General features: G+C 37.7%; 2 protein-coding genes across 5 annotated transcripts; both read right to left on the reverse strand.

Moving 5' to 3' along the window:
- Positions 1-1000: 1000 nt before the first annotated feature.
- AP-1-2beta (adaptor protein complex 1/2, beta subunit) lies at positions 1001-7716 on the reverse strand. 4 transcript variants are annotated; one of them, XM_011495928.1, is made up of 12 exons: positions 7565-7716; positions 6545-6657; positions 6217-6387; positions 4611-4637; positions 4266-4511; positions 3867-4127; positions 3227-3649; positions 2417-3098; positions 2070-2322; positions 1623-1974; positions 1350-1541; positions 1001-1267 (listed from the first exon to the last, which is right to left on the reverse strand). In XM_011495928.1, exons 2-12 carry the CDS (start codon positions 6650-6652, stop codon positions 1196-1198), a joined length of 2787 nt encoding a protein of 928 aa, XP_011494230.1. In that variant the 5' UTR covers positions 6653-6657; positions 7565-7716; the 3' UTR covers positions 1001-1195. The 4 variants fall into 4 exon arrangements, with proteins under 4 accessions (XP_011494230.1, XP_011494228.1, XP_011494229.1 ...); XM_011495926.1 differs by having other exon boundaries at positions 7525-7716; XM_011495927.1 differs by having other exon boundaries at positions 7148-7716.
- Positions 7717-8138: 422 nt separating this feature from the next.
- On the reverse strand, positions 8139-10101 carry LOC105359536 (integumentary mucin C.1). Its single transcript, XM_011496150.1, has 4 exons — positions 9915-10101; positions 9104-9204; positions 8738-9017; positions 8139-8660 (listed from the first exon to the last, which is right to left on the reverse strand). The coding sequence occupies exons 1-4, from the start codon at positions 10000-10002 to the stop codon at positions 8566-8568; spliced, it is 564 nt and encodes a 187-aa protein (XP_011494452.1). The 5' UTR covers positions 10003-10101; the 3' UTR covers positions 8139-8565.
- Positions 10102-10809: the final 708 nt, after the last annotated feature.

The following is a 10809-nucleotide window of genomic DNA, read 5'->3' on the forward strand; positions in this document are numbered from 1 at the left end:
TAACTTTTAGCAAAATTAACGAAGCATTAACGAGTCACGGAGATCGCGATGTCTTTTTTCATATGATACCAATTAGTCCATTTAAAAGTTTAAAGTTCATTATTATTCGAGATTCTAACCTGCGTCGATCATCAATTTTAACGTTAATTCTGACCCGACATACTTACGCCTAAATTTACGTTCTAAAGACAATTTGAAATGTGTTTAAAAGTGATATAAGATTATTTGTAAATATAAATATATGTATCGGTAATATTACGTGTCTATTCATTTGTTTTGGTTAAAGAAGAATATCGATGACTGAAAGACAGTTGGCTTTAAATATTCCAAATGACATTTAATTGACACTGATCGAACGACATTGCCAACAATTTATAATGCATGACTTTCTTCTCGTTGTAGAATGCCTTTGGCAAAAGATTTTCTGCACCCTTCTCCAGCTGAAGAGAAAAGGAAACACAAGCTAAAGCGATTGGTTCAAAAACCAAACAGTTATTTTATGGATGTAAAGTGTCCAGGCTGTTATGCGATTAAAACTATTTTTTCCCATGCCCAGAGGCCAGTGGAATGCGATGGATGTCGTACAATACTGTGCACACCCACGGGTGGCAAAGCAAGACTCACAGAGGGTTGTTCTTTTAGAAGGAAGGTTCAGTGTTAATTTTATTCAACCGATCTTTACATTCGCTAAATAAAATAATAAAATAACAAAAAAAAAAAAAAAAGAGAGAAATATCGAGAGTAACTGAATTATTCTGCTCCATCCCATGCCAATATTCCCACAGCGACGATTATTAATTCACGTAATTGTAAATAAAATATTTATTACGAAAGAAACGAGTAGTCGCGATTGTTTTGCACAAATTAATAGATATCGATGCTTTATTCGTTCAAATAAACTAAAGTTCCGTTTGTTTATTTTTTGTTTTTTTTTTTTCAATAAATAAGTAATGGAAATGATAGTAATTCAAAATGCAAAGAAATGTTAATAAACTGATTGTATATTTTATACATATATATCTGCAGTCTGATGCCACAATTATACATAAAAGAAATTACTAAAACTAGAATTTTACAGAATTCATAATGAGATGGGTCTAAAGATTTTTTGTTCGCATCAGGCACCAACAGTCGATAATATCATAATCAACAAATGTACACAAAACTTGAATATTAATGGAATGATATAAATTTATTAAAGTAAAATAGTATTGTATGCTTGAAATATTCCAGCCGCCACTTCCACCGATCTTGACTTCAATGATAACTAGAGAAAATTTTTAAGCAAATTAAAGTTTTTCATTTGACAAATGTAGGAGAAATTTAGATTCTTAGAAAGATAATATTACCAAAATATCTGGATTTCCAGGTTGAATTTTCAATTCTACGAGCACCCAAACATTATTCGTAAGTTTAAGCGACTGATATAACATATCCTGTCCCTCTACGTTTCTTTTTGCTATTGTAAATACATTATTTTGTTGCATTTTCGTCACTACTTGATCGGTCGTTAACATTATGCCAGATAGAATGTAATTAAGCTGTAACAAAGCAGAACAATAAACAACGAACAGTCCCCTTTTAATTATTAAACTATGTGAATTATAAACTTGGTAACGTACTTCGTTTTGAGCGGGAATATCCTTCCACGTCGAAAGGAATACCCTCTTATCCAATTGTCCATCTTCAGTGAAGTAAACATGCATAGGTACTATGCAAGCAAAATAAAAAATATCAATATTATTCTTTATGGCAACCTGAAGATTATTAAGAGGCTCCATTCGCTGTACTGCCCCGGCAGTCGACAAGATTACATTTGTGTCAATGCTCTGACCAGGATTTAATGGGGCCGGCACTTGGAGCGGCGCCGAAGGTGTCAAACCAAAGCTATTCTTATTTAATTGAATGGCAAAGCCACCCATTGGCTGCATAGTTTTGTTCGTAAATCTCATTTCCATGTTTATTTGGCCATCCCTGATTAATTAATACAATGCTTATAAATTTATAAACATAACGCTGCAAGGGTGCGCGGAGTGTTAGATATTAATCGCAATAACCTTACGACTTACTTTCTCGAAAATGTACCCCATATATCGAAACCTTTGCCCTTATCGGCCGAGAGCCAATTGATTTTTGGCGCCACGTAGGAGACGGTGCCTTGATTAAAGCCAAATATATCGCCGAGTAGGCCAGTTGTGGTTTGTGAGACGGCTGGCGCTGGGCCCGCGTCAGCACCTCCGAGTATGGCATCAAGGCCACTCAAAAGATCCAAACCTAAGCCCGAGGAGGCCTGTGGTGTGGGTGTGACTACGGACGAGCCGCCTAGGACAGATATTCGCATATGAAGCAAACGAGGAGACAGTATATCAACGAGTGCTCATGGTTTCAATAATATTAAAAGAATTCCTCGTATTACCAATGTCCATGCTAAGTAAATCGCCGATAAGCGAGTCTTGGGCTGGAATAACTTGAGCCTCGGGTTGCGCTCGCGTGGCCGCATCCTCGTTCGAGCTATTCCTCGCGGGCAATGACTTTCTCATGCCCGCTGCGCGTCCTTCGACAAAGGCCGTGGGTGGCTTGTGGTATACCGAGGCTAAGCTAGAAATATGACAAATAAGCTCGTCCAATAGCGTTGGCTCCAATAGATCCGTTTCCTCCGATATCAATGGCTTTTCCGCGAGAACGACTTCCTTAGCAGCCGCAGGATCCGTACTGAGCAATCTCCAATAAATGAACCCTCGGTCCCTCAAATCTGGATTATCCGAGTCTTGTGTCGCGAGGCTCAATACTTGCTGCACGAGCTCTTGCGTGTCGGTCGGCCTTTTTAAGAAAAGTTTAACGATAGCAGTGAGCAGCTGCAGCTGCACTTGAGTATTTTCATCGTGGAAGCCTTCGAGGAAGCTTTCGAGCAATTCATCAGCGTTATCAATGCGTTCGGCGTACTCTCCGATAATCCAAATCATGGAAGCCCTGGCTTCGGGTTCGTCCAACGTATCCAAATTCTCACAGAGCGTCGATATGATGCTCTCGTACTTATTGGGATATTTGCGAAAGATATCTTTAATAACGACGATCGCCTCTTGAACGACGTAATTAACCTGTTTAGAATAACGAGAGATTATGAAATTAAGGATTATTAATCGTTCGAGGTGACAATGGCGGTGTGATGTTTAATTCACTTTTTTTTTTCTTTTTTTTTTTTTTTTTAATACAAAGAACAACGAACCTTCGTCTGAATGAGTTCCAGCAAAGTGGAGACGCAACGCTCGGCGGACGGCTCGACCTTAATGGCGCAACGACCAATAGCCCTCACGGCCTTTCTCACAAAGTCCACGTCCACCTCCGTGGCGTACTCTTTGAGCTCGGACAATACTTGAGCTATGTTGGTTTGCGACGCCAATCTTATCATGATATCTAATTTTTCGAGTTTCACGTAAATCGGATCGTTGTATTTGACAAAGAATACTTTCATTTCGTGCTTCAATATATCTGGCCTCTTTTGAACAATGAGATTTATATTCCTGAGAGCGACGTATTGGACTTCTGGCTCTGAGCTAAGTAGGGTAACCAGTGGTGGTGCGAGTTTTTTCGTTAAAGTCCCCACAAAGTCCGACTCGAATTGCAGCATTTCCATCAATTTCATTAATACCTGAGTGAGACGCGAGGAAGAATCATGAGATATGCGAGTGCTGTCGACGCTCGAACGTACGACGGCGTGTAACGCTCGCGTTAACGTATTACGTATACGGCAATAAAGTACAGATAGATAGATAGATAGATAGAGAGAGAGAGAGAGAGAGAGAGAGAGAGAGAGTGAAAAATACAACAAAAAAAAATAGACAAATAAATAAAAATAATTGCATTACCTTAACTGCCGATAGAACTACAGCTGCGTTTGCATGCGCTAAACGTGGAGTGATTCTTTCGCAAATACTCTGAGCCTCTCTATCATCTTTAGGCGAATAATTAGCGAGGGAATCTAGAATAAATACTTGCCCCCATTCGGTACACTCATTTAAGGCCGTAAGAAGCTTGTTGATGGTTTGTGCATTCATTTCAACGAGGGGCTGCCCACTGGAACTCGACTCGTTGATTTCGGATAAGGCTGCCACCGCGTTTGCCACTACCTTGTTTTTGTTTTTTAATGCCGGTTAATTGGGTGATGGGTTGGGTTGGAGGGGGGGGGGGTGATGCGAGGAGATACATGTGGTATTAAGATAAGATTTATAGCAATAAGGATCGAGCCTGGCGCTCAAATTTTTTACCATCGGATTGCTGTCTGAGAGTAAATCCTTTAGCTGGTCCAAAAATCCTTGATCTTCCACCAAGACGGCATTAATGTCATAGAGCTTAGCGACGCATACGGCCGCGGTCTTTCTAACATATGGATCCTCGTCTTTCAAACACTTTCGCAGTGGCTCACAGAGATATTCCGTGATTTTGTCAACTCGAATGCAACCCATGGTGCGAACGGCTAATGCACGAATCAGGGGGTTCGGATCCTCGCAGTCCTACGCAAAAATTGGTCACGCCAGGGATTCAAGTCTAGCCACAGTAATGACTATCTATATTAACTCAAGAATTTGACAGTATAGAAAATGATATGGTACCTTAGTCATCGGAGATGTTGTTAGCTCCTTTTGCGTGTCAGAACGAAAAATGTCAAATTGGTCACCGTCACCATTGTTATTATTATAGTTAATTACGTATCAATTTATCACAAAAAAATCACATTGCATTTGAACCAGTCATTTTTTAAAGAGCACGATTTATTATACGCTTAACAACTTGGATCTTGAAAAAAATCTTATAAACATGTAATAAATGTACATGACAAGCAAAAATTAAAAAAAAAGTAAAATTTGAATCAGTCACAACATCGATAGACAGCCTTGTTATTATAAAAAAATTTGGTTTTTTTTTTTTTTTTTTTTTTTTTTTTTTTTTTTTTTTTTTTTTTTTTTTTTTATTTCAATTACATTCACTAATCAATAATATACTCTTTAAGCTGCTATTACAATTCAAGAACTTTAAACGTCTAAGAAATCTAATGCACTCAATAATAAACCTACATGGAAAAATTCAATTTTTCATTACTATTTCTCTCTCTCTCTCTCTCTCTCTCTCTCTCCCCCATTCGCTCACATTCACTCTCATTCTCTCACACTCTCTCTCTCTCTCCCTCTCTTTCTCTTCCTCCCTCTCTCACTCTCTCTCTCTCTCTCAGCTCTCATCAGGAATAAAATATAAGTTTTTGTAGCAAACAAAATGTACATGCATTTGGCCAAGCCAAACATAAACAATTGCACTGTGTTCTACAACTAGACATAAATGATCAGTGCTCATGCACTTTTCTTAAAACACATCATATTGTAGGTAATAAATGAAATATATGCTCACCGAGAACAAATGTCATAATATACTTACATAGAGTAATAATTAATCTATTATTTTCGTGTAAACGTTTTAAAGCTTTAAGGCTTGTTAATTAAGTGTCTTATTAAATATCGACAGCAATGCAGTGATTGATAATGCAAACGATCGTTTAAAACATTTGAAAGTGAATTTGGCACTCTGTTTTATATGCGTATATGGATATTAAGAATGGTCCTTCTTTTTTGTAAATTGCAGTTACGTCGCTGCGATGCAACTTGTGCTCTTACATTACTGTGGCTTAAATTTGGACTTGGTTTCAAGTGCACATACATAACGGCGATGAGTCGCTTACAATTTAGAATCAAACATTACTTTTCTATTTTAGCAAGGTCACATTAAGCTACTTTTTGTATCGATAAAATTTCAATCTCGTGCCCTTCAAAAAATAAGCAATCCAATATATTATACCGTTAGAGCATACTATCCTACACACTAGAATGTAGATGGCTCAAGATAATTTATATTATCGTCAAGCATGATCTGCATATTTCGATAGAGACAAGCTGTAGAACAATTAAAGAATATTTTAATTATCAATTGAATTATAACGATGTTCTAATTATTTTCTACAACTTGCCTTTAGGCGTACAGACGATTAATATCATAATAATGTGGTTAGTCTTAAGTTAAAAGAAATATATATTAATGTATTAATTATAAAAGTGTATAAGTAAAGAATAGACATGAGCATTGAGAATATATAAATTGTATTGTATTTATATATTTGAGTGCACCGACAAAAGTGTGAGAGAAACTCGTAAATTTTGTATGACACGTTACCTTAACGAATGTGTTGACTGCCATAATTGCCATATCTGGCTGGCTTTTAGCATAGTTCATAAGATAAAGGTACACCAACTTCTTCAATTCTAGATTATCTGTTTGCATGCAATTGACTACATCGGGAAAGAGAGCTGAAACATCTTTACCAACTGTCATTGACGCAATCACCTAGAAAGTAAAATTTTGTAACAATTCCGACGCAAGTGTTAATCTGATTTTTATTTTACCAAGCGTCGACAGGATAATATTACCAAGATCGACAGACTTAAGCCATGTATCGACGCCCAAATGGGCGTAGTTAAACAGATAAAAAGCATGAGAATACCTTTTTGACAGCTTCTTTCTTTTTTTCTTTTTTATCATTGTTGAGTTCTGACTTTAATTCAAATATTTCTCCTTTTTTAGTGGTGGTGAAATATTTCGAGTCGGTCATTTTTGCTGTTAAAGAAATTATAGAAATTATATTGTAAATGTTACACGCATAGGTAAGTATTATAATATGTTAGTTTGTTTGTTGCACAATTAATAAAGCGTTAACAGCAATCGTCGTTGTCAGCCGACGTCGAACGAAGCATGAAGAACGTAACACATCCACGGGCCTACGCACACATGCACGCGCGCAAGAAAGTAAGCGCGCGCATCCGTACACTCATTCGCATACACGCGCGCGCAAGCACACATAAATAAATGCTGTGCACACTATGAACACTCCTTCGCACGCCTTCGCATGCGCACATATGCATATGCATAAACTTATATATGTGTGTGTGTGTATATATATATATATATATATATATATATATGCATGCACATATGTGTTACGCGCGCGCGCGTGCGTGTGTATGAATATGCATATGTGTAGGCAGACGTATTTTGTGCGTGCGGTGTGCTGACACTTTATATACATATACAAGAAGAGGAGACATACGCGTATAGGCAGCAGGACCGTTTGGATCAATGCTCTAGAATTAAAATCTCGTTCTGCTGATGGGCCTTAGAAAATTCAAAATTTTTAGACATTATCAGTTGCGCCGACAAATTTTTAATGCATTAAATTTGTTGACAACTACAAGAGAAATACAATCGATCGCTTGGAAGATAATCGTCGACAATATTAATGATTTTGAATGCTCGACACGAAAGATGGTCGGGGGTTGGTGGAGGGTGTATGTTTATGCATTTAAAAGAGACAAGACTATGAGGAGGAGGAGAGATGCGTGCAAAGAAACAAGTGAAAATTCTTAATCGCTGCGTTACGAATGACGCTGTGGCCGTATAAATACTGTTATATATAAAATGACGTACGCGTTTGCAGGTAATTCTGAAACACTTTGCTGATTATCACCTGAACCACTTAAACAAGAAAACACGATAAAGCAACCGTTCGACTATGACAGATCGGCGTTAGTCCTCCGATGTTACGCCCCCTATCCGTCGTCTACGTTGCCTTCGTCATCGTCGTCGTCTTCGTCGTCGCTGTTGTTGTTGTCGTCGTCGTTGTCGTCGTTGTCGTCGTTGTCGTCGTTGTCGTCGTCGTCGTCGTCGTCGTCGTTGCCGCCGTCGCCGTTATATCGAGTAGTAGCCGGGCGTCGCTCCTATCAAGTCAGCTCGCAACGCTACCCGTTTAGGGACTTTTCTTTTCGAAATAACTAGAATACGTCCGTAACGGTGGTATCGGATATGCTCCGGCAGGACAAAAAAGTCAACCGTCAGACCAATCCAAGTGGTGCTTTCGCTGTAATCGATAGCGGAGATGAAAGATTGAGTAGGAGAAATCGCACTCGTCGAAAGTCTTTTAAACGAGCGTTAAGCCCGTGATGAGGAATAAAGGAAATATTGTATAATTAAGTATTTCTTTTGTTTCTTTTTCTTTTTATTTATTATTCTTATTTATTTCACCACAGTTTTATAAAATGTAACACACATTTTTATACATTTATATGCTATAATTTCTACAAAATAATAAATGCCCTCCAACTTGACTGACCCACTGCATCCATGGAGGCTTTTTGCATCAAGGACTGTTACTTGATAACAAATCTTGTCAATAATGTGCAAGATTCTTCGAGTAAATTAATAAATTATCGGCATTACGTTCTCTTTTTAATGTTATTAATACTTTAACTCATACTTTAAATTATAATTTACAACATATGAAAAACTGTTCCGATCATTGTACAAATACAGTTTTGGTTTAAAATACTAAGAGCACTTCAGCATTTCGTCAATGCTATACGCTTTATAAAAAATACGATGTTACTATAATTAAATCGATTAATTTTATTATTACATACACTGCGCATAAAAGCCCAAAGGCTTTTATATCGTTTGAATTAGTGCGTAATCTCAGAGAGTATGGTAGCTTTGCTCGTTTTTGATTTTGTAAAATTTGTAGAATCCTACGCCTAATCCGACGATGCAAGCTGTTAAAATTATTCCACCTGTAAAAGTCGAGCTTGTAAAATTTGAAATTATGAAAAATTGGCGTTAAACTTGGCAGTGTTAATGTTAACGTTACCCATAAAACTTATTCCATCGAAATGACGGCCCTTAGGTGATACCGTTGTTGAATTTATAACTGAAGATTTTGTAGTGGGTCCTAAAGAAGGTTTAGTAGGTTTTGGTGATGTATGGGGATTGATCGTCGTTGAACTTGAATTGGAATTTGTAGATGTAGTCCCCTCCGTAACCTTTGTTGTCATCGTAGTCGTAGACCCTGATGTCGGTGCTGTAGTCCGCCCTGTGGTCGAAGCTATGCTTACCACTGTAGTTTCCGTTGTTGTTGTATTTGCCACTTTCTAGTATAAAATTCACATTATGTCTATATAACGCATTTGTTTATAAACTACTCGTTATTTTGTTAATAAAATGATAGACTTCTTACTGGTGTCGTTGGAACTGCTGTTGTGACAGAACTTTTCGGCGTGGTTGCAGGTATCGAAGTTGTAGACTGATGGAGTATCGATACATCCTCCTTGGTAACTTCTGTATTAAAAAGAAAAAGAAAAAGAAAACAAAGTTTAATCGTCCATCATACTTTCTTTCATACGATAAATCTTTTCCTCTTCCTTGTATAAATTTAATTGAAATACGATGGTCAATGAATTTCAATATTTTAAAATGTTAATTAACATTCATTCGCAGCTTGTCATTAAATTCCACAAGCTCGTCAATGCAAAGAATATATATTTTATATATCAATTATTTACTTCAAAGACAAATATACATTCAAAGAATTATTATAATAAAGATACGTTTGTCAAATGTTTTACATACAGTGCACAGTATCTAGTACAGTGAAAAACAAAACTATAATAAACACGACAAAAAAGAAAAAACATAAATAAATAAATAAATTCTATCGATCACCGAGCTTCATTGTTAACAAGTAAACGTGTGAACATATCTTGAAAAGCAATTTCATAATTATAAAGTGAAAGGAATAAACTGCCTGACACTTATGCACAGACGACACACGTGTCCATACATAAAATGATTTGTAATAAATTAGTTCTTGCATAAATAAATTTCTACGATAAATAAAATCAATAGCAACTACCATTGTTTTCTTATCTCTCGAGTACGTCTACGTCATAAGGGTCGCAAGACCATTAAACTCTAACCAAATAACGAACTAACGAAGGTTTGTCAGTATTCGACGCCTTAAACGTTAACTAACGAGCAATATCAAATACCTTTATCGTTTACAGAAGTTCCAGAATTACTGGCAGCGATGTTAAGTGTCGCCAAGAAGAGGGCAACTCCAACAACCGGATAATACATTTTTCCAACCACTGATAGGTGACACTGGGATACTAAAGACAAATTGATTTGGCTTGCGTTCGTGAATGAACGATAAATAGCGAGTATGGGGTATCGGGTTGGGATGGATGGGCGGTGAGGAGAGGCGAAGGAGGGAGAATTTTCGTAAATTAGGCTATAGAGGACGGGATAAAAAGTAATTCGCAGCTTGTGGGCAAACTCGGGGAGAAAGATGATTACCGAGGAACAATAAAGTAGAATTGATCGCGCGTCGTTATCTCGAATTGGCAGTCTTTATGTCAAGCCACTTTATGTTTATCGATATTTTAAACAACTTGGTCGTCGTCGTCTGACTCTACGTAAAACTGGATCGCAACATAATAAAACTAAAACTAAAGCAATCGGACCGGAGGACTGAGAGTTACGCTGGAACTAGCAACTTTTCACCGACAAACGGGTCGACGGGAGTACCTTGTTGGGATGGTGGGGTGGTAGGAGGGCCGGGGACTCGTACTTGAAACTCTCGAACTAACGAAGATTCAAAACTAAAGTGTCTGTCTCCACGGCAATTCGTAACGGCACGCGAGAGGTTATACTACTAGACTCGCCTTCTCTCTCCCTCCCTTTCTCAATATTTCCCTTCACCCGTAGCGATCGACCGGTTCATGTTTTTCCCTCCCTCTCTCTCTCTCTCTCTCTCTCTCTCTCTCTCTCTCTCTCTACACTCCCCTATTATCTTCATCTCCCGTAAATGTCGTACTAAACACGCAGCGCTGTCATCGCTTTATATTTTTATGTACAAATTACAAATTACAAATTCACGTTTTC

This window comes from Ceratosolen solmsi, unplaced genomic scaffold (genome assembly GCF_000503995.2).
Source record: "Ceratosolen solmsi marchali unplaced genomic scaffold, CerSol_1.0 scaffold11, whole genome shotgun sequence".
In the NCBI taxonomy this organism is placed as follows: Eukaryota; Metazoa; Arthropoda; class Insecta; order Hymenoptera; family Agaonidae; genus Ceratosolen; species Ceratosolen solmsi.

Excerpts from the sequence above, each read along its gene's own strand:
- AP-1-2beta (XM_011495928.1), bottom strand. The coding sequence starts at position 6,652 with ATGACCGACTCGAAATATTTCACCACCACTAAAAAAGGAGAAATATTT. Across the intron at positions 4,128-4,265 it reads TCTCAGACAGCAATCCGATG|GTAGTGGCAAACGCGGTGGC; the intron begins GTAAAAAATTTG and ends AACAAAAACAAG. Across the intron at positions 3,099-3,226 it reads TGGAACTCATTCAGACGAAG|GTTAATTACGTCGTTCAAGA; the intron begins GTTCGTTGTTCT and ends TATTCTAAACAG.
- LOC105359536 (XM_011496150.1), bottom strand. The coding sequence starts at position 10,002 with ATGTATTATCCGGTTGTTGGAGTTGCCCTCTTCTTGGCGACACTTAAC. Across the intron at positions 9,205-9,914 it reads AACTTCTGTAAACGATAAAG|AAGTTACCAAGGAGGATGTA; the intron begins GTATTTGATATT and ends TTTTTAATACAG. Across the intron at positions 9,018-9,103 it reads CAGCAGTTCCAACGACACCA|AAAGTGGCAAATACAACAAC; the intron begins GTAAGAAGTCTA and ends ATTTTATACTAG.